This window comes from Cricetulus griseus, chromosome 3, assembly GCF_003668045.3.
Source record: "Cricetulus griseus strain 17A/GY chromosome 3, alternate assembly CriGri-PICRH-1.0, whole genome shotgun sequence".
NCBI classification, from domain to species: domain Eukaryota; kingdom Metazoa; phylum Chordata; class Mammalia; order Rodentia; family Cricetidae; genus Cricetulus; species Cricetulus griseus.
In genome coordinates, this window is record NC_048596.1 from 17,167,040 (window position 1) to 17,190,074 (window position 23,035).

The 23,035-nt window shown below is 47.3% G+C and overlaps 1 protein-coding gene and 1 long non-coding RNA gene across 2 annotated transcripts; one reads left to right on the forward strand and one right to left on the reverse strand.

The window, feature by feature from the left end:
* Window positions 1-519: 519 nt before the first annotated feature.
* On the reverse strand, window positions 520-7,726 carry LOC113834823. Its single transcript, XR_003483696.2, has 2 exons — window positions 6,983-7,726; window positions 520-939 (listed from the first exon to the last, which is right to left on the reverse strand). It is a non-coding gene; the product is annotated as an uncharacterized LOC113834823 (long non-coding RNA).
* A 17-nt stretch (window positions 7,727-7,743) lies between these two features.
* On the forward strand, window positions 7,744-21,416 carry LOC100750593 (acyl-CoA desaturase 1). The gene is made up of 6 exons (XM_027407236.2): window positions 7,744-8,193; window positions 8,707-8,989; window positions 12,266-12,396; window positions 13,691-13,896; window positions 15,222-15,454; window positions 17,758-21,416. Exons 1-6 carry the CDS (start codon window positions 8,170-8,172, stop codon window positions 17,955-17,957), a joined length of 1,077 nt encoding a protein of 358 aa, XP_027263037.1. The 5' UTR covers window positions 7,744-8,169; the 3' UTR covers window positions 17,958-21,416.
* The last annotated feature ends 1,619 nt before the right edge of the window (window positions 21,417-23,035 follow it).

Genomic DNA, 23,035 nt, shown 5'->3' on the forward strand with positions numbered 1-23,035 from the left:
CCAGAGGCCTCCTGCCTGTTGCCTGGGCAGCGGGAGATGAGGCCTTCATGCCATCTCTTCCAGACGTATGTATGCTTCCTGGGAGTTAGCTTGGACCACTGAACAGGGAAAAGCCCACAGCCCCAGAGGTCTGTATTCCTTCTTCTGTGCCTCCCCCATGCCCAGGACTGACCCTGGCAGGAGCAGTGATATTTCCACCTCTCCCTCCCCACTGTGCCCTCTGCCACTAGAAAGCCTGAGAGGTCTGGGGTGACGATGAGGGCAGTTTCTACAGCTCTGACCTATGGTCCCAATGCATGAGACCATGCTTAGTGTGGATGGGAGATCTGTGGGGCTGGTTGCATAACACTGGCCTCAGTGTGCTTGTTTATTGAACAAACTGACACTTAATCTCAGCATCTGCTGGAGCTGAAGTGACACTGACTGAAAGGAAATATTTTAAAGACATAGTTTCTACATGGCATAATTCTATCTATTAAAGGCACACACAGCTTCAATGGCATCTAGTATATTCACAAAGTTAATCACAACAGTCAATTTTAATATGTTCATTATCCCCCAAGGATGCCCTATATTTCTTAGTCATAAACCCTCCTCCACTACTCTTCAAGCCAGAGATGCTGGTTCATGTCTGCAATCCAAGCTGAGGCAGGAGGAATGCCATGAGATCAAATTCAGTCTGGGCTGCAATAACGAGTTCCAGGCAAGGGTAAAAGTCTCTAAAGCAAACAAACAAATAACAGAGACCTGGAGCTGTAGCTCAGTTGATAGAATGCTTGCCCAACATGACCCAAGTCCTCAGTTTGGTTCACACAAGCCAGGAAAGATGGTCCAAACCTGTATTCTTGGCACTTGGGAGATAGATGAAAGAGAACCAGAAGTTTGAAGTCTTCCTTGGCTACATAGGGGGTTCACAGACAGCCAGAGGTGCATGAGACCCTGTTTCAAAAATAAAATAAAAAGTAGACTTAAAATAATAATAATAGTAGTAGTAGTAATAACAGGGCCAGCAAGATAACTCAGTGGATGAAGACATTTGCTGTCAATCCTGATCTGAGATCTGAGTTCAGTCCCTGGGACCTATAGGATAGGAGAAGAGAACTGACTCCCTCGGGTTGTCCTCTAGCATCCAAGTGTTCCATGGCACCTGTGCACGCATACACAAGTAAACATACAGACAATTGAGTAAGTAAATATAATTAAAAATTACAACAACAATAATAAAGATAGAGGTTTAACTGCCCAAGACATTTTACATTAACAGGTCATGCAACGTGCAGTCTTCAGCAACTGGCTTCTTTCACTTGGCATTCTATTTCTATCTTCCTTTATGCTATAGCATGTACTTCCTTTTTCTCTTTTCCAATAGTATTCCACTGTGGGTGTTAGATCAAGGAGCTGCCTGATAGAGGAATCGTCCACACCTTGCATCTCTAGTACGCTCCCTAAATTGCTGAAGTCCTAACTTGTGCAGCCTGAGGTAGGTTGGAACAGTAGAATTAGCTTATACAGGCTCACACTATGTAGAATGCAGACCAGGCTAGCATTGAACTCTAACCCTGAGTGCTGGATTAAAGCTATGTACCACCATGCCCAGCCCAGGATTAACTTCTTACATCATGACCTTGGAGCTGGAGAGATGGCCCAGTGGGTAAGAGCACTTGTCCCTCCGGTGGAGGACCTGGGTTTGGTTCTCAACACCCACAGGGAAACTTACAATAATCTGTAACTCCAGTCCCAGGGAATTTGCTGCTCTTTTCTGGCTTCTGAGGGCATTGCACACATGTTGCACAGATATACAGGCAGTCAAAACAGCCATACACATAAAATAACAATAAATAAATCCTTAAAAAACAAATATGGCCTTATACCCTAGTCAGTACCTTCAGTAATCTGCTAAACCCAGAGCTCTCTACCCTCTGAGCTCAAAGATCTCTTGTGATGTCTATAAATGTATAAGGATTTTTCTTTGTTCTTCAGGCTGCCAAGTGTCTACCCAGCTCCCCCTGCTGTGAGTGGCTGGCACTGTCAAAGGGCTTAACTGCTTGGAAACCATCTCCCTGGAAATATTGTTTTTAACTTCATATGCATGGATGTTTTGCTTGCATATATGTCTGAGTACCATGTGTGTCCCTGGTGCCTGAGGAGGCCAGGCAGGGCACTGGATCCCCTGGAACTGGAGTTACAGATGTTTGTAAAGTTGCCGTGTGGGTGCTGGGAATCCAACCCTGGTGTCCTGGGAGACTGACAGTGCTCTTAACTCCTGAGCCATCTCTCTAGCTCATGAAAAGAACCTTCAGTGTTGGTTGTGCATGGTGGCCCATGCCTTTCAGCCCAGCACACAGACACTTGGGAAGCAGAGGCAGGAAGAACTGAGTTTGCGGATACCCTGGCCTACTTGTGACTTCCAGGCCAACCAGAGCCATATAGTGAAACCCTATCTCGAAAACAAAACCCTTAATCTGTAAAACAGTGTCAGGGGAACCCTTGTCCTTTCCTTACTCGATCTTTAGGCAGTGGAGAGAGCTTTTTCTGTTTCCAGTTTTGGCTGCTGTGAACATGTATGTACATGTATTCCTGCAGTATGGACATCTGTATGAACATGTATGTACGTGTGTTTCTGCAGTAGTGACATCTGTATGAACATGTATGTGCATGTATTCCTGCGGTGTGGACATGTGTTCATTTCTCTTATGTATATACATAGCAGTGACTGTTTCGCCAGAGCGGAGTGAGGAAAAGTTGGGAAAACAGAGGGTTGCTCTTGGACGTGGGTAGGATTTGTGGTGATTCTACCTGGTGGCTGAGATCGAGTGCAGACATTGCTATGCGTGTAGCTTGGTAAAGGTTTAAGCTGTGTGAAGCAGGAATGGGAACTGAGGCCTGAGGATGACGTTCAGTAACCTCACAGTGCTTTGAATCCAGAATGCAGGGGCCTGGATGCAGCAGTTACAACTTTCTCAATACAATGTTCAACAGCCCAAGCAGCCTTTCCTAGTGAATAGTTCTGTCTCCCTCTTCCAGCTGAAGGAGTCAAAGTTCACAGAATAAATTGTCCCAAGTTAGGCTGGAATCTGGTAAATTTCAAAACAACTTATTTTCCCTTCCTTTCTACTACATGGCTTAACTTTGTTGAGAGTAGATAAAAATATATGTTCATGTCCCGCTTGTGAATTCTGTCACAGTGTGAACACACTTCGGCATCACCAGAGATGATTTGTTTTGTCTGAGACAAGGTCTTCTGTATTCTGTGTTAGACTCAAACTCCTCACCTAGCTGAAGTGGGTCTTGAACTTCTAATCCTCCTGCCTCTATTTCCCAAGTGCTGGAATTACATGTATGGACTACCATGTGTGGCTCAGATAGACACTGTTGTTATTTAAATTCATTATGTGACTCTGTGTGTGTGTCTGTGTATGTGTTTGTGTTTGTGTGTGTATCTGGGTCTCTGTGTGTCTGTGAGTATGTTTGTGTGTGTGCCCTTATGTGTGTGTGCGTTTGTGTCTATGTGTCTGTGTGTGTATCTGTATATATGTGTATGTGTCTATCTATATGTGTGTGTCTGTGTGTGTATGTTTTTGTGTGTGTCTGAGCATGTGTATCTGTGCATGTGTGTCTGTGTGTGTCTGTCTGTGCCTGTGGCTGTGTGTAGCTGGGTATATGTCTGTGCTGTCTGGTTTACGTGGTGGTGGGCACTGGGTACTGAGCACACTGCTTTGTGTGTGTAGCCCTGAGATGAATATTTTAAAACTGCTGATGGGAGAATAAACTAATTTACAAACACAACATTATTTGTACTGAAAACAAACCCTAGATCAATATTATACTTATAAATGACAAGTGTAAACTATGACATAGCTATAGCACATATATTGCATAGTTCTGCAATGTTTACTGCATATGCTTGTGTGACAATTCAATAGGCTGGGGTGTAGCTCACTGGTAGAACACTTGCCTAGGATATTCTAGATTTGATTCTCCAGCTCCATGAAGAACATCTCTCTAATGGGCTGGCAAGAAGTATCAGCAGATAATGGCATCTCCTGTTAAACCTAATGACCGGAGTTTGATACCCATGCCCCACTTGGCGGAAGGAGGGAATCAGTCCCACAGGCTTGACCTGCACAGGTGAGCTCTCTCTCTCTCTCTCTCTCTCTCTCTCTCTCTCTCACACACACACACACACACACACAGAGAGAGAGAGAGAGAGAGAGAGAGAGAGAGAGAGAGAGGGAACGTGAGAGATGTGGTGGTTCCCACCTTTAATCCTTTAATCCCAATACTGGAGGGAGGAGAGGCAGCAAGCAGATCGTATGAGTTCAGGGCCAGCCTGGTCTACATAGCAAAAATAAAAAATAAAAAAATGGAAAACTCATCTTATTTTTTTCTCAATATTGAATATTGTCATGTCTTTCATAGTAACAAATTACATTAATTGATACTTTTAAAATAATCAATAAAGTCAAATATTTGATGGTTATTTATAGATTATAATTCTTCTATCATGAGCTCCTATTCAGTCCCTTTACTTTTAATCATTTTGAGTTTTTTGTCAGTCTATACCAGCCCTTTAAAAAGACTGATAATTTCCCCCTTTTGTAACTGTTAGGACAATTTGCTCTCTTATGATGAAGCAAATATATAGTCCCAGCTAGAATCCCAACTCTGGCAATGGCCATTTGGTGGGTTTATTGAGTCTGGAGCCTCTGCTGGGAGGTGATCTCTGCTCTAAGGGAAACCAGTTTCCTAGTTAGAGAAATAGAATGAAATGGTCTCATGTGATCAACGGAAGGCAGTTCTTTCCCTGTAATGGGGGCTTCCATGGTTTTTGTGTCAAGAGAGGATGGCCTGGTGGGTGAAACAGACACACCTTTCAACTCTGGATCATGTGCTAGTCCAGCTCATTTCAACAGCCGTGGCAAGTTTTCAAGACTGTGGGTGAGGGATGCTTATCTAATATCATCCTCTTCAGAATACCCCTCTGGGTCAATTGAGTCACCATGTGCTTTGTGGGACAGGGGCACCCAGAGTGATGGCAGGGACCCAGGAGAGGCTTTCCAAGCATGTAGTTTTTGCACTCCTAGCCCTGCCCTGAATCTTGTCTGAATAAATGCAAGCAGACTGCTTGAGAAGGCCTGAATGGGTGGCCTTCTGGCTATTGTCTGCTTGTTTACTGAAGATGGCTAAGTAGGGACTTTTTTTTTTTCTTGTTCTCTTTTCAATTTCTTGGAATTTCAAAACTGTCATGGTACCTACAAGAAAAGTTCTAACGCCTAGCTCTATCTTTCCTGCTTATTTTGTACTCCCACTCATTTATACAAAAACATTTGCTGAATTATATATACACATACATGAATATATATATATATATATATATATATATATAGAGAGAGAGAGAGAGAGAGAGAGAGAGAGAGAGTTGTTTTTTGTTTCAGAGAGACAGGGTTTATACCCTGGAACTTGCTTTGTAGAGCAGGTTGGCTTTGATCTGTTCTGTGATTAAAGGCATACACCAACAACAACAACCAGCTAATTTTTTTATTTATTTAGAGAAAGGGCCTCACTTCGTAGCTCTGGCTGGCCTAGAACTCAGAGATCTCTTTGCTTCTGCCTCCTGAGTGCTGGAGCTAAAGGAACGTGCCATGGATTGTAAATTATATTGTAAAGAAGCTGGAGACATGATGGCTCACCAGTTAAAAGCCCCTATTGCTTGGCAGAGGAGGAGTTCAGCTCCCAGCACACATGTCAGACGGCTCACAACCACCTGTAACGCCAGCTCCAGGGAATCTCATACCTCTGCCCACACATGTAACCCACACAGAGACAAAAAAAAATTAAAATTAACCTTTAAAATACATACCATAAACAAATCGCATCTATTTATACATTCTGACTTGTCACGGACCTATAATTCCTGATGCCAGCTCTTGTGCTTTTCCCACAGTATTTTCCTAGCATGCAATCTCATCTTATGCTCAATTGGAAGTGCTCCCGAGGCTTGTAGTGGGTGTCACAGTTACAGGAATATTATCATTAGCGAAAGGGATAAATCAATCCCCACTCTGTCTTGGTTATCAACATGAAACCCTCTCTCCCTCGCACCCCGCTTTTTCCAGGCTCCCAACACTTTCTCTCCAGCATGGCAGCCTGTTTTTGGAGAGAGATAGTCGGGCTCCTATACTGCACCTTGTCTTGGTGGTGGGCCTGCCCTTGCCTTTTCTGGCAATCAATGTCACAGCAGTTTGGTTCAGGTAACATTCCCAGATCTGGGTGATAATTCCCAGAGGAACCTGACTGCTGTTGTCAAACAGGTCTATGTGATCCTGGCTGGCCTACTACTCACTATGTAAAGTAGGCATGGTAGTGCAGGCCTTTAAACCCAGAACTCAGAAGGCAGAAGAGGTGGATCTCTGAATTTGAGGCCAGCCTAGACTACAAGCAGAATTCCAAGACAATGAGAGCTAAGTCGAGAAGCTGTGTCTGGAAAAGAAAACAAACAAGAGAGCTCACTGTGTAGAGGTAGCCTAGAACTCAGAGATCCGCCCGCCTGCCTCTCTCTGCCTTTGGGGGGGGGGGGACTAAAGGCGTGGGCTCCCACGCTGGGAGGAACCTGACTTTAAAATAGATTGATGAAGCAGCTACTCCTTTTCTACTCAATTTCTAGCTCCACCACAAACTTGCTAAGCATGGAGGCTGGTAACTTCATCTCTCTTTGTCTCACTCCCTCTTTAAAAAGAGCAGGGAGCTGGGTGTGGCGGTGGCACGCCTTTACTCCCAACATTTAAAGGTGGACACAGATCTCTGAGAACTGAAAGCCATCTTGGTCTACAAAGCGAGTTCCTGGACAGTCGGAGCTACAGAGATCCTGTCTAAAAAGAAACCAGTCATCATCATCATCACCAAGGAGTACCCACTGCTCAGGGTCACAGTGTGGGCTCAACAAAATGTTTCTTGTGCTTAGTTGTTAGGGATCGCTGAATACCTGTTTGCTGCACTTGCAGGCCCTTTGGCTTGTAGCAGAGTGAATGTATCTGTGTGAATACACCTCGTTTGTTAGTCCATTTCCCTGAAAGATCCCCAAATTCCAACCTGAGGATCAAAGACTCTCAAACATCCCGCTCCGTAGGTGGGGATAGGATTGGGCTCCTGCTCCCGGCAGAGGCGGTCCCCTGAAGAGTGCGACCAATGAATGAGCGCAGTGCTGTATCTCACTATGCCTGTGAGCTCTCTGCACCCAAGATCGCAGTGTCTGAAGTTAGCATCCCGGTGCTGGCGGGCGAGTTAAACCATAGTTTTCCCCGGTCAGAGCCGTGGGCGCTAGACATCCACAGGCCGGTCGCACCCTCCCGCCCCAGTAGTCTCTCGGGTGGAGACCAGTTTCCTCTTTGCAAGAGTGTGGAAACCGGGGTGGGCGTGAAGTTGAGCCGACTTGTGAGTGGCGGTAGCCACCGTGACTTCCTTACTTCTCCCATTGCAGTTTCCCCAGTGAGCCGTTCGCTAAGCGCCGCGAGGCGCTGGGCATGTACACAACCTCTACAGAGGAGCAAGTTCTCCTCCTCTTCTTAAAGAAAAGTCACTCATCAGCCCACCGCAAAGAGCATAAGGAGAAAAAGAGGGGAGGGGGTGAGACAGGAGCTAGTAGCAGAGGGAACAGCAGATTGCGCCGAGCCAATGGAAAAGGCTCGACGAGGTGGCACCAAATTCTCTTTGGCCAATGACTAGACAGTCTTAGCAGGAGGCGCATTAGCATTTGCCCCGAGGCAGGGGGTTGGAGCAGCGCGTTGTAGAAGCCTTTAGCATCCCGGCGCCTCGGAGGTCTACTCCGGAATCTACTTGGCTTTCTTTCCCCTCCTTAGTCCCTCCCTCTCTCACCTCCACGCCTGGCTTCCTTGGCTAGCTTGCCCTGCGCACTTTGCCCTTTGCTGGCAGCGGATAAAAGGGGTCTGAGGAAAGACCAAACACCGTCATCCTATCGCCTGCTCTCCCCTTTAAATTGCCAGCCCGGGAAGATCTGCGCACAACCAGGTCGGGCTGAACACCCATCCCGCGGAACAGGAGCGCAGGTTTCCAACCCCAGCTCGGCCAATCGCCCGCACCAGCGGGCTCCGGAACCGAAGTCCACGCTCGGTCTCGGCGCTGGGACAGTGAGGCCAGCAGCCGGCAGCCACGATGCCTGCCCACATGCTCCAAGAGGTGAGCGTGCAGAAGCGGCCCCCGCCCCGCGCGTCGGCCACGCGGACTGGGCTTCTAGCTAACTGGGTCCGCGGAGGAGAGAGTTGGGAGTTCTCAGGACTGCTTGGTTTGCTCGAATTCTAGGGCGACCAGTCGTTTGAGAGGTGTGGACTGTAATTCGGGCAGTTGGGTCTCAACTTTTCGCGTCTTAAGCTTTAAAGTAAAGAAAAGCCAGCCGTGCGGATACTTGTTTGTTACTTTGTGTGTTACTAGGGGTGCGAATGTTTCACTCTTATTCCCTACTGGTCCTTCACCTTGAGGTTTTGCCCCACTCCCCGCAACAAATCTGCACAGTTTCTGGAAACTTCTGCTCTATCTCGGAGTACATCTCGCCCTCATGCAAACTGAGCTCTGGGGCTGGCTCTGTGCCTTTACTGTACCTTTCGCTGCACTAGTGTGAGGAAAGTGGCACCCCACCCCCACCCCGCGCAGTCCTCCACAGATCTGCCCCCCTGACTGCTCTTGTCTTTGTAGATCTCCCCCTCCTACACGACCACCACCACCATCACAGCGCCTCCCTCCGGAAGCCTGCAGAATGGACGGGAGAAGCAGAAGACGGTGCCCCTCTACCTGGAAGAAGACATCCGCCCTGAAATGAAAGAAGATATACACGACCCCAGCTACCAGGATGAGGAGGGGCCCCCGCCCAAGCTGGAGTACGTCTGGAGAAACATCATCCTCATGGCCCTGCTGCACTTGGGGGCCCTGTATGGGATCACACTGGTTCCGTCCTGCAAGATCTACACCTGCCTCTTCGGTGAGCAGCTCCCCTCGTCTTGGTTTCTCTTTGTTTTTTAATGAGGCAGTGAGTGGCCCCTCTTTCCAATTTCCCCAGCCTTTTCTCAGGTCCTGGGAGCGGAGCCTTGCGGGACTGGGTGTCGCTTAACATGAATTCTGAGTCCCTGAGCAGGGGGCTTGGAGGAGTCTCCCTGAGGCAGAGAAGCAACTTTCTCTGAACAAGCTTGTCCGTGCGAGTCACTTGCTCGGCTGGCTGTTTATCCCATGAGCACATGACTCAGGAGAAACGCGTCCTACCTGGGAGGCATGGGAATCAGGGCTAGACCTGGGGCCTTGTGAGCTACTGGTATGCCAGAGCAGGAAACAGAGCCTGGAGAGGTCCTTGAAAAGAAAAAAAAGGGGGTGTGGTGGTATTTACACAACTTTTCTGACCCCAACCCCTGACCAGATCAAGCTGGTTTGTCCTAGAGGAAGGTGATATAGGCTTCTACAACACCCAAGTATACAGGTGTTGTGGCTCAGCCACTCCGTGAGGCAGCACCTGCCAATCAACAAGATATTAAAAGAATGGAATAAGGTTCACATTCATCCAATCCCCTCATCTAGCCTGCTCCTGCCCTGTCTCCTGAGACCCTACGAGCCAAGAACCCAAAATTTTCTAATAGAACCTTCATCAGCCCCAGCCTTAATTCAGCCCCTCCGGGATTCACTGGGTGTAGGCTGGTGGCAAAGACACCTCTAGGATACCTGTTCACTTTCCATGTGTTTTCGGCTATGAAACCTGAATCAGGAAGAGGAGAGGGCCACTTGCTGCCCTCTGAGGGACCGTGTGGAAGTTTCTCTGGAGCAGTGTCTGGTATGGATACTCTGCTCCTGCAGAGGGTAAGGGTGTTAAAGGGATGGCTAGTCAAGTATTGGTTCTCCCTGCCTTGGGCCAGTTAGCTCCTCTGAGCACTTAGATCTGGTCTTGGGAGCTTCATCCTAGAATTTCCCATGCCATACCTTTAGTCCCAGCACTTGGGAGGCAGAGGCAGGTGAATCTCTGTGAGTTCAAGACCAGCCTGGTCTACAAAGTGAGTACCAGGACAAGCTCCAAAGCTGCACAGAGAAACCCTGTCTCAGGAAAGAAAAAAAAAAAAATTCTCCAGATGCCCTAGATCCAAGAGGATCCTCTTTCTTGGGACCACAGTTTTTCCAAGTACCAAGTAGGGCAGCAATGCCTTGCCAGGGTTGGGAAGGTCGTGTTGCTTGGGTTAGCTGCACCACTTCCCAGCCTTTCTCTTGAGGCAGGTATTTCCAGAGCCTTTTATTCCCTAACTCTACAAGAGGACACAGTTCTGAAGAGATCTTTGATAACGATCAGGACCAAAGAATCTGCTCCCCCCCCCCCCCCGCCCCAATTTTTTCCAGCCTGCCTCTGACTCCCAAGTGCTGGAATTAAAAAGCATGAGCCACCACACCCAGCTCCAGCCCCCCCCCCCCAAGGCTGGGGCCCTAGCTGTCCTGGAACTCACTCTATAGACCAGGCTGGCCTCAAAACTCAGAGATCCGCCTGCCTCTGCCTCCCGAGTGCTGGGATTAAAGAAAGGTGTGCACCACCATGGTCAGGTTCCAACCATTTTCTTTGTTTTTTGTTTGTTTGTTTTTTGTTGGTGGTTTTTTTGTTTGGTTTTGTTTTTTGTTTTTGTTTTTGTTTTTCGAGACAGGGTTTCCTCTGTATAGCCCTAGCTGTCCTGGAACTAGCTAGCTCTTGTAGACCAGGCTTTCCTTGAACTCATAGAGACCCAACTGCCTCTGCTTCCCGAGTGCTGGGGTTAAAGGCCTGTGCCACCACTGCCCGGCTCCAACCATTTTCTTAAGACAACTCTTAAGCTGTTTGTTTGCCACCAGGTGGGCACAATAGCCCCATGGTGGATGGGGAGGTCATCTGAGTGCCTTGAGCCATCTACCTGGATTCACTGAGAGGTTTGAGTAGAAGAATATGTTTCAGAGTGACTGGGTTCTTGTCCCAATACCCTTATTTATGTGTGGATATTATATGTGGTCCAGACTGTGCCTGGGCCATCTACAGCATGAAACCAAGATGGATGCTTCCTTAGTGCAAAACTGAGGGCTTTTATGTTGCCCCAAACCTTTTCTTTCCTCCTCTTGATTGCTAGTGGTTCTCCGGTGCTCTCTGGTATATTGTGGTCACATCTTGTACATGGGGCAGTCAGATTGCCATATGACCGTGAGGAGCGAGCATCTGGTGCTACAATCCCAGCTCAGAGAGAATGTGGCTAGGACTTTGCTTAGGGACAGACTGTGGCTTGCAAGTATTTTGTAAGAGGAAAAAGGGGGTGTGCAGGAAACTGCTTAGGAAATTGCCATCTGCTACAGAAGGACGTGGGACAGTTTGTACAGCATGTAGTCTCTCTCCACTGCATCTAAGGTCAATGGCCACTGAGGCTCCATTGTTGCTGCGGCCCCCTAGGGTAGTGTCTACCAAGGACTCTGCCCCAGCATTCTAGTACTGGCCAGAGAAGAACTGGATACACACGACGGCATCTCCCTCCCCATTGGAGATCAAATTTAGTACTTGTAAGCCTACAGGCCTAGAAGATGATGAAGCAGAAAGATGTTCTGATGTTGGACTCCTATTTGACTAGTTGTGTGACCGTGCTTATACCTACCCTCTCTTGATCTTACTTCCTTAATTATAAAGTATAGGAGTTTTGTGGTGTTTTGTTTGTTTTCGAGACAGGGTTTCTCTGTGTAGCTCTGGGTGTTCTAGAACTCTACAAACCAGGCTGGGCTCAAACTCAGGAATCTGCTGAAGTTCTGGGTTTAAAGGTGTGTACCACCATAGCCCGGTAAAGTAAAGGATTAATGGCACCCACTCTGTTCAAAGTGTATAGTGAATATGAGAATCTTGAGGTCACTGGCAAAGCTTAGGACACTGCAAATACGACTTTTCAGAGCTGTTTTATGTGGCCACAGTTCCTTCCCATTCAAATGTGACTGTATCAGCTGCATCACTTGGGGGTTCTCTGACTGGTCAGTATTCAGAGTGGTGTGGCTGCTGTGTTCACAACACTCTTGCTTATCCTGAGCTCTGCTGGAAGAGTTTGCAGCTCTGCCCATTTGAGTGGCAATAGCTATTAGGCCTCAGAGACAAAAGGGATTCTTAGAGTTCAGTAGAAAACACCCTTAGCCAAAACCCAAATACAAACACTGGCATCAGGGAAGCCTTCTTGACTACTTCCACTGTTGAAATTTGGCTGTTGGTGACTCCCTGCACTGTCTTGTCTTGCAGGGATTATGTACTATGTCATCAGTGCCTTGGGCATCACCGCCGGGGCGCACCGCCTGTGGAGCCACCGAACTTACAAGGCTCGGCTGCCCCTGAGGGTCTTCCTCATCATTGCCAACACCATGGCTTTTCAGGTGAGAAGCTGGTTCTGTTAGCTGTCTCCACCCCAGATGATCTGGGGTGGCATCTAGAGAAGAATTCTTAGGTCCACCATTGATTGCCCTTTTTGGTTTCCAGGGCTTACAGGTTCAGTGCTTAGGTTATTGGGAGGATAAGTGGGAGGCAAATAGAAAAGGCTGTCCAGGTTGGGCCACTTTTGATTTCAGGGCCACTATGGTGTTGCACAGTATATTTGTTGTGGGTTGTCTGCCTAAAGAGCCATGCTGCATAGTCTGTGCCCTGGCTCTGGTTTCCTGCACTCTTACTGGGAAGTAAACTTTCTTTACTGTGACTATCTTGGAATGTCACCACAACAGCACTGATGGCCATGTGACACAGAATTGGGATCTGTATTCCAGTGCTGACTGTGCTGGGCACTACTTGTTATCAGTTAACTCATTAAGTTCTCACACACATATTGGTGGATATTGTTACTATCACACAGTTTTGGTTTTTTGAGATAGGATCTCACTGTGTGGCAGTGGCTGGCCTGGAACTCACTATGTAGACCAGGCTGGCCTCTGCCTTCCCTATACTGGGATTAAAGGTATGTGCCACCACTCCAGGCCAATTATTGTACTTTACAGATGAGGAACTGAGTCTGGAAGGCTGACTGACCAACCTTGTTCTAGTTGAGGCTGCTGGGTTGGCCAGGTCACATACTGCAGTTGGTTTATAGCAAATGAGGAGGGTTTGAGGAGAAACAGTGGGCACAGGATGACTTGTCATGTGGAGACTACAATAGAAAAACAGGGAATCAAATTAGTCCTATTTATTGACAATATGTGAAGTGTTTCCCACATGTCCAAGAGGCCCTCGGGAAATGTGCCTATGCTCATTAGTTACATGCTGGCCTTACAACTAGCTTAGGTGGGCTGTCACTTGTGAAAGCATCAGGGTGGCATGCCCTGCATCCTTTCTCCGGAGTGACTCCCTGGCATCCAAGGCCACCTGCCTCCTGGTGTCTGCCCCCACTTTCCCACATTCCTTTCTGCAAGAACTGCAGTGTTCTTTGTGAGTGCTGTGACTTTGCTTCTCCCCCACGCACAGCCTTCAGTGTGCTCTGGGACTTCCACAGATAAGCTTCAGGAACAAGTGTACAAAAAGAGCAGCGCCCCGCCCCACCCCACCCCTGGCTCTCTTTGGAGCTAAAGTCTTACGGGCTTTGTAAATTGGACTCGGAGTCCCAGGCCCTTGAAGATATCTGAGTACTGGATTCCCCCAGGAGGATGTCTCTCAATACTGGGGTCCTCTTTCCTGTCCCTCCAGAATGACGTGTATGAATGGGCCCGAGACCACCGCGCGCACCACAAATTCTCAGAAACACACGCTGACCCTCACAATTCCCGCCGTGGCTTTTTCTTCTCTCACGTGGGCTGGCTGCTTGTGCGCAAACACCCGGCTGTCAAAGAGAAGGGCGGAAAACTGGACATGTCTGACCTAAAAGCCGAGAAGCTGGTCATGTTCCAGAGGAGGTGAGTGAGGTGGGGGTTGGGGTGGATCTGGAAGAACATGGGACTTGGGGATTCTACCTTTTCTCTTAGGGCTTATAAAATAATAACCGGGTTATTTACTGTGTTGGTAACTTCAAAATCATTTAAATCTCCAATTCAGCAATCCAACAGGCTCACAGCCATCATTTATTGCTCTGTTTCTGCCCAAGCATTTTAACAAAACCAAGAACTCTATCAGTCCTAGCCTGGTACACACAGCTAGGTGTTTACCTTCAAGGAATTTTCAGCCTATTTGGGGCTGAAGGAATGAGCCTCAATTATCACCACATAAGGCAGAATAATACTGTGTTTACCATGATTAAGTACAAGGAGGAAATACAGCTCAGTGGATATACAATGGAGGGGAGCCCTTAGTATCAGGATCCAGACAAAGATCCAGGCTCTGTCAGAGTGGTGGGCAGGGCCAGTGCAACAGAATGCCGAAGCATTTCCTGAAATACAGTCCTCCTCTGAAATGCAGCATGTGACAGGAACAGGGCTGCAAGGACAGGCTCGGAATCAATATTAATTCAGCCAGTTTTGGGGGATCACTGAGACATTCTCTGGCAGCATTGGGAACAGTCAGGTGGGCTTTGGAGAAGCCACGTTCAAGACAGGTGACACTAATCATGGATCCAGGCATGTGATGGGCAGGGTCATAGGTTACACCCCAGGGAAGTCTCAAGGTAGGGAAGTAGTGACCAGAATGGAAAGGAACTAGACTGAGGGAATATCAGTGGCACAGAAGTAATAGACGTAACTGCCGAGGGCAGTTGGTCCCCTTGGATGTCACTGGCCTGATTTGTAGGGAATGAAGAATGGGACAGGGCCTCTAGAGGGACAGAGACCTGCAGATGATCAGGGATGATGTGTCTCCTGGAGGAAAGCAGGTCAAGGGCCTGCAGGGTGACAGTAGACAATGACTGCATGACACCTGCCATAAGCAGCCAAAGACCACAACTGGCCAGAGAAAGGCACTCAGGCTGATGGACAACGGAAGCAGCATTGGCTGATGAGGTCGGGATTGACTGCGATCTGTTTGACCAGCATGACCTTAAGCTCCTATGAAAGAAGTAATGGATTTGTAGTCAGGGAAAGATGTGATCAGAGACACACCACGCCCAGTCGGATGATTCTAGAATGTTGGTACATCCATGGATCCTTATCTAAAAAAGGATGCCACCTCGTGCTGATAATCTGAGCCATCCTCAGGCATAAAAGTGACACAACCCTGCCTAATTAGAAAGGACGGTTTTTTGTAAGCGTGACAAGTCTCTCCCTACTCAGTGTGCGATCTCTCCACGTAGGTACTACAAGTCCGGTCTCCTATTGATGTGTTTCATCCTGCCCACACTGGTGCCCTGGTATTGCTGGGGTGAAACTTTCCTGAACAGCTTGTTTGTTAGCACCTTCTTGCGATACACTTTGGTGCTCAATGCCACCTGGCTGGTGAACAGCGCCGCCCACCTCTATGGATATCGTCCGTACGACAAGAACATTGAATCTCGAGAGAATATCCTGGTTTCCCTAGGTGCAGTGGGTAAGTCACTAATCCTCAGCATGACCATACATCGAGGGGCCTGTGGTTGGGGTATTTGTCTAGGAACCAGGGGAACCAGAATGACCTGTTTCATGAGTACTGTGTAGTTTTTCCACTATAAAACTGAGGGTTGGGAAGGAGTATATTTGGAAACCCTTATGAGAATTGGGCAAGCAACAACTTTTAATGTAAAATGGAACAAGCAAGGAGTAATTCTGCTTTTCCTTAAAGGTTGTAAAACAATTTCTAAATGTTGCCTATAATGAGCCTCTGAATTTCCCTCTTCTAGTCCCCTGGTAGGTTTGTGGCTCTTTGTAGCCCAGGATGTACATAAAGAACACCACAGTCACCCAGATAGCCCATTGCCTAGTGTTTCATACGTAGCCTTGCTGTGTACAATGTAAAAGAGCTGTAATTTAGTTCAACAATCTTCAGGTTACCACACTTGTATTTACCTCCCCACAGTGGCCCCTGCATTGCCATGTGGTGACGTCACCTGTGTGGCAGACTTGTTCCTGCCCCTCCCACCACCACCCCTTGTTCCTTTTCTCCTGGCTGTTCCATACTGAGGACTCCTCCTCAGTGTTCCTGATGAAGGAGAGTTTTGTGAGAAGTTCCTTGTGTGTGATCTGATGCTGACTGTTTCTGGATGAGTTCCTCTCTAATTCCAGTCCTGACGGCAGATCAGAGAAAGCAGTTCTGTCATCGCCCTTGTCCCAGTGACTGAAGCCTTAAGCTAGTCTTCCCTGTGAGGACCCAGTGCCCTCTTCTCTTCAGTGGCCAGAGCTATTGCTCATCTGTTGACAGCCTGCAGACCACTTTGCTCGCAGATCTATCACTAGTACTTTTAACCTTATTTAAAGCTTTCTCTCCACTCACCCCCCATTTCTTTTTGGGTTCTATGTATCTCCACCCTCCTCTTGGGCACCAGTTACAATTTGGTATGCTGCTACTTTGACCAATTTTAAAAAGAACCCTATGCTATCCAAATGTGATGTTTCCACAGAAAAGAGTAATCTAAACTGAGCCATGTGTGTCCTGTATTGCTCTACAGTGAGCCTTCCTTGTGACCATCAGTTCCAAATGGCTGCCAACGTCTCCCTTTGTTCAGGCGTTACTCACCACTCAAAACCCATTTGCGTCTTCCCATTGCTCTACACCAGCTCTTCCTATCACTCTCATCTTCTTGAGTTTCTTCCCTCAGGTCACATGCTGGTGCTCTCTGACCATTCCCTGGAGTGTTTCTGGGCTCTCTTGTGCCCCATTGATCTCTTTTTCTTTCCCTTGTCACTATGGGTTTCCGATGTCATGTAAAATGTCAAGACACGGATGCCTGGCAAGTACTCACTCAAAACATCCTTGTGAGAGTGACTAAAAACTAGCAATCTTTAAAAAAATTTTTTTTTCTTCTTGAAATTATATTTTTATTTTGTGTGAGGGTGGTTTGCCAGCCTGTATGGCTGCGCACCGTGTGCGTGCAGTGCCTGATGTGGCCAGAAGAGGGCGTTTGGAGCTTCTGGGTTCTGTATTACTGAAAATCTATTCAGAAAGAAGAGTCCTGACTACATCATCTCTGTAGAAGGCCTCCTGAGTCCAGATTTTTCCCCTTCGATCAAAATGTTATTCTCAGGAATGGTCAGAATCTTCTATCGAAGTATTTCTGTTTTCTCAGCACGTCCCTGACTCAGAGTCAGCAGTCCACTGTGAGCCAGAAGTCTGGGCTTGGGCGGAGGGTCTCTCGTCACTGTCTGGGCTTTCATTTTTTCCCCTTTTGGCAGCAGCTGCCCCTCCTGCTAGAACACATCCTATCCTCACAGAGATCAACAGCACGTGGGGAACGCGTCCTTACCTTTGAAGGAATATGCAGAACACACCCTATCCTCACAGAGGTCAACAGCACGTGGGAAGGTGTACTTACCTTTGGAGGAATGTGCCTGAAGGTCCCTTTTGTTTGCCTCCTTTTTCCCTCCTGAGCACACACACTCATCTACAGACTCTGGATCTTTTGGTGTTGTGATACTTTCATCATAAAACTGTCCCCACAGACCCAGCTTCTCTCCCATCGTATGATAGAAACTTGATTTGACAAAGGCTCCCAGACAGGTGTGTGTGAGCAGAGCCTGTCAGCTGATTTCCTGAGATACCTCCGGGTCATCTATTCTCTTTATAATACCGTGGGTTCATCTATTCTCAATAGCGGGGTTCTTCGAGGTTCGAGGTACCTTCTAGGTACGAGGTGTGCAAAGAGGCGGAGGCGGCAGCAATCACCGAGCCCCCTAACTGCTCTCGTTGCTTGTTTCCAGGCGAGGGCTTCCACAACTACCACCACGCCTTCCCCTATGACTACTCGGCCAGTGAGTACCGCTGGCACATCAACTTCACCACGTTCTTCATCGACTGCATGGCTGCCCTGGGCCTGGCTTATGACCGGAAGAGAGTGTCTAAGGCTGCTGTCTTGGCCAGGATTAAAAGAACTGGAGACGGGAGCCGTAAGAGTAGCTGAGTCTGGGGCTCCTGAGTTCCTGTTCTAAAAGCTATCTGGGCAGAGATTTAATATTCTGTTAACTGCAGGATAATGCTACCAGGATGCTAATGATGCATTTAACCTGTTTGGGTACAGTATTCTTTTAAGATGAGAAAGCTTTGGTCACATTTTGAGGTAATACACATTTTGATTAGCTAGGACTAACCATGCCACATTATATATACTTCTAAACATATATACAATAAATGCACATATAATTTCACGCATCAATTTAAATAGTAGCAATACATTTGAACATTCTATACAAAGAGTATTAAAAGCCAACAAACACGCTGTTTGAGGCTGAGGTGATGAGCACGGTATCCATTCCCTGTTTGTACTGCATCTTGCTTGGTTTCTTCTTTCTCCCGGGCAAACAGCTGGCCAGCCACAGGTCTGTGTCCACCTTCCAAAGCCTAGACGACTTTTCCAGTAGCTGAAATATTACTCCTTCCTCCTAGGTACTTCTTTCCTTGTTCTGAGGTCCCAGAGTGCTGCTGCCTCAAACTAGAAATATAACAAATATAACACATATAACACTTCCTGGAAGTGTTCCCTACCTGCCAACAACTTCATTACAGGCTTTGCTTGATGGGATGGGGAAATTTCCTTGATTTGATACATAGCAAGCAGATCGTCTGGAGACAAGAGTTGGCATACGTGGTATGGCTGGCAAGTAAGACTGGGAGACAAATAGGAAAAGGTGGCCTTCAGTGGCCTCCTTAGCAAAGACACTGGGCCCCTTTCTACAGCGTGCCTCCTTTCTGTCCATACTCTGACCCACAGAGCTTAGTGAGACGGGAGTAATGGAATCACATGTCTGAGGGGGAAGGGGATTGAGCATGGTCTGGTCTGTGCTGAGAAGGCAGACTGGCTTTTAGCAACATGAAGATTTCTTCATAGAAGTCATCTTCGTGTGAACTGATGGCTAAACAGCCTGTGGCGTTTTGAGGATATGGCACAAAACTGTGTAGCTATAAATAAATTCTTCACTTGGAACTTGAAAGTATTTCATTTTGAAAAATTGAAGGACAAGAGGAGTTATCTAGGTTGCCGATTTCTTTCGTGGCAGGACAGGAAGTGGAAAGCTTGAGGGTCAGCTTCTGTAGGTAGCTGCTAAGAGGTAGATTTCTAAATGAAGCCCTTGGGGAGCACACTGCCAGGAATCCGGAAGTGTTAGCTCCATCCGTTACTCTAATTTCGTCCTTCGATTGAGTAGAGACCGATTTCTCGTGGTGTTGAACCTTCCCTGCATTCTTCGCTTTGTGGCCACCCAGCCTACATCATGCTGCCCGGGAGGCTACTACCTACCCTGCTTTTGATTTCTTCTGCCAGTTCTCTGTTCTTTGGCATTTTCTTCTCTCCCTGGACAGGCATCGAGTTGCCTGAGTGTATTCAGAGCACTCTGGACTTGCTGTCTAGGCATGTTCCTGTCTCACAGATGCAGCGCTCATGGGCTCGGAACTGCTGTGTCACTTTATCGAGCAGAGCCAGGTGCCTCTCTTCTGTGCCCTCTAGATCCTCTCTCTCTACCTCTACCCCAAGTGCCTCTGCCACCGTGACTTCAGAAAAGCTTGGCAGTCCCTCTAGCAACATCCTAGGTTCAGAGATTGTCTGGTTGGTGAGTTAATAGCTCAGCCGAATGCTCACATTGTCTCAGTGAGGCAACTACTGACCAAGATGGTTCATTGTTGCCTCTGTGAGTCAGAGTAGACAGCACATTTGTTTTTCCTTGCACGCTTGGCAAGTGGCTCTGGCTGATTAATATAGGCAGGTGGTGGTACAAATGCTTGTGAGGTTCCCCATTTTATCCCTGTACAAACACCAGAAGCGTGGGCAATTGCCCAGGAAGAGGCCCTGCTTCCTGAAGCCAGGGTGTGATGCAAAGTTTGAACTGAAATGTGGTAGCTCAGGTGACACGAACTAACAAACATCCCCTATCACACAGCTGAGGGCAGATAATGGTACAGAAAAGCCTAGAAGAAAACATCACCTCAGTATTTTGGAACCATCACTCTCTCCTGTCCCTGTAGCCTGACCCAGAAGCCTGGCTTTGCCGTTAGGACTAGCTGTATACAATACCAAATGCTCTGTTCTCTTAGGATCAGATCAGAGTCTTCTGCCTGTGTTTAGTGAACACGAGCTGTTCGTTGAAGCAGATCTGTAGATCTGCTGACCTATATTCCTCTGACCTAACCCTCTGGAAATGCCATTGGGTGGTTTCTCTTTCCCAGGCCATCAGATCCCTGATTTATAACATGAACAGAAAAAAAAGAAAAAAAAAAAAGAAAGAAAGAAAGAAATCAGCCTTCTTTCTCTTCTAATCTTATTCCACGGATCTGATTCAGGCCATGTCACAACACAAGGCTACATAGAGACCTCAAGTTGAGGTCCCAGTGTCTGTGGGTGTTTAGATAGGGTGTGATGGAATGTTTCGGTAAGGGACGCTATTCTTCAGATCCTCTCAAAGGTGAATTTCTAACAGTTCCAACTTAATGTGCTAACAGCTTTGGGTGCCTTGCCTCTTTCCTAATCTTTAGTGCATGTGAGCCCAGCCTCCCTAACCCTAAAACCCTGAAGATGGAGTGGGTGTGAACAGGAGGCTTCCAGGGAGATCATCGACTCAGTGATTTGCAGAAATCTTTTACAGGCTTCATTTGGGAAAATATTTCTGTTAAGCGTGATCATGGCAGTGGCACTCAGGGGAGTGTTCTCCTTGGGTTGCGAGTCTCTGGGTGTATTCTCTGAAACTGTAGCTCAGGTGAGCTGGTGTGAAAGGCAAGCAAAGTAAAGCAGCCCATCTGCTGGTGGCTTAGCTGCTTTATAACAAACCTGCCCAGAGAGGAGGTCTTTAACGTCTTCGAATCCTGTGCCAAGCACCTGATGGTCTCACTTCCCAAACATCATGAAGTAAGTGTCCAGCACATCCCCCAGACTCTGGAGGACACCCTGAAAATATCACTCTTGGTCAAGTCCTTCTGATAAAATAGGCTAATACTCACCTACCTCAAGGGGCAGTTTTGAGGTGCCTAGAGCTTTTTTAATGAAGTATTTGGGGGTCCTCAGCACAGATTCTCATATAGACTTCTATAGAAGTAGTGTATGCCATGAGCTTCACACATCCATAAGTTCTAGACACTATCTTTAGTCTACATTGCTCTTCCCAGAAATTGACAGAACTCACAGGGGAAGTGGAGTATGACCAGTCAGAAAAAGAATGCCTATTCACTGTCATGAAAACGGTACAGGAAACCTTTTCCTTGCCTGAATAAGATGTTCTCCTTTTTATGTGGGTTAGTTATTTTATGTGGGATAGTTATTTGTGATCCATGCATAATTTTGGATGATTCCCATTTAACATAAACTCTGGAGTCTAATTGTACTAATTGAGATTGTATTTGTTCCTAATAAAAGCAGATCTGGCTGTGCTGTCTGGGAGCTTTTTGGCTGTGATGGTCATAATATCCATTTCCTGTGCACATGGTGCTAGGGATGGAACCCAGGGGTCTCCACATGTTGGGCAAGCACTATACAAATGAGACACACCTACAGCCTCTGTCTTGCACTTGTGTGAGAGAGACAAGTCTCGCTATGTAACCTTAGTTGGCCTTGGAAGTCGAAGAAATCTGCCTGCCTTTGGTGGGATTACAGAAAGGATTGAAATCAAGAGAAAAAATGAGAAATTACAAGGGTTGAGTCATACCCCAGTAACCTGCCTGCCCTTCCTAAGGGTAACTAGAGGTTAACCTCTGGCAGCAGGAAACCAGAGTCTACTGGCATTGAGTCAAACACAGCATCAGCTGACAACCAGCCTGGGGATGTGCCAGGTTTCCATATGTCACATGGCCAAGGAGACCTAGCATGCAGCTCCAGGAAGAGCTCTTCGCTCTCAGGCCTGAGAAGTCACACTCACTCCTCTTCCTGGAATGTCCTCTCCCCAGGAAACAGAAAGCTGAGTGCTGACTGGAGGAAAGCAAACAGCCCAGAGAGGCTCACAAGTCCCCAAGGAGAAAGGGCATCATGACCACAAGACAGGTGGTACAGGTTTTTGTCTCTATGTAGCCCTGGCTGGCCTGAAACTCACTCTGTAGAGCAGGCTGGATGGAGATCCACCTGCCTCTGCCTCCTGGCTGCTGGGAGTAAAGGCGTGCGCCACACCCAGCTGCTTTGCTATTTCTTAAACTTTCAGCTTTTAACACTTTGAGGGGGTGGGGAGGGGAAGGGCAGGCGTTTTAGAGTTTCTTTGAACTCCATATTCCAGCAGTCTCACTTCCGGGGCTTTTGGGAATTCTGCCAGCTCATTTTCCTGTCTGAAGTTGTTACCTAGAACAAGCAGCATGCTCCTGTGGAGACATTATAGAGTAGGAGTCTTGTGCAATTTTTTCTAGACAGTACCACGTGCACTACAATAGTTCAGAATGTCCTCAAGCTCCGTGTCTAGCTGAAACTGGCTTTGAACTCTTGATCTTGCCTCCACCTCCTGAATGCTGCTGGTATTAAAAATTACTGGCTGCGGGGCTGGAGAGATGGCTCAGAAGTTAAGAGCACTGACTGCTCTTCCAGAGGTCCTGAGTTCGATTCCCAGCAACCACAACCATCCGTTATGAGACCTGGTGCCCTCTTCTGGTGAGCAGATATACGTGGAAGCAAAATGTTGTATACACAATAAATAAATAAATTCTTAAAAAAAGAAATTACTGGCTGCTTTGAGCCAGCCATGGTGGCGCATACCTTTAATCCCAGCACTGGGGAGGCAGAGGCAGGTGGATCTCTTAAATTCAAGGCCAGCCTGGATTACAAAGCAAGTTCCAGGGCAGCCAGAGCTATTATATGGAGAAAACCTGTCTTTAAAAAACTGGGGGGCAGGCTGCTATTATACCTGGCTTTCTCACACTGGTTTTTTAAGTATCTAGAATCAAAGGTTTGTACACATTGAATTTTGCCAGACCTTAATAGTTTAAGTTGATGGTGAAAACATTTTCTTTATTATGTAGCATGTACATAGACAATAATATGTGTGTGTGTGTGTGTGTGTGTGTGTGTGTGTGTATTTGTTT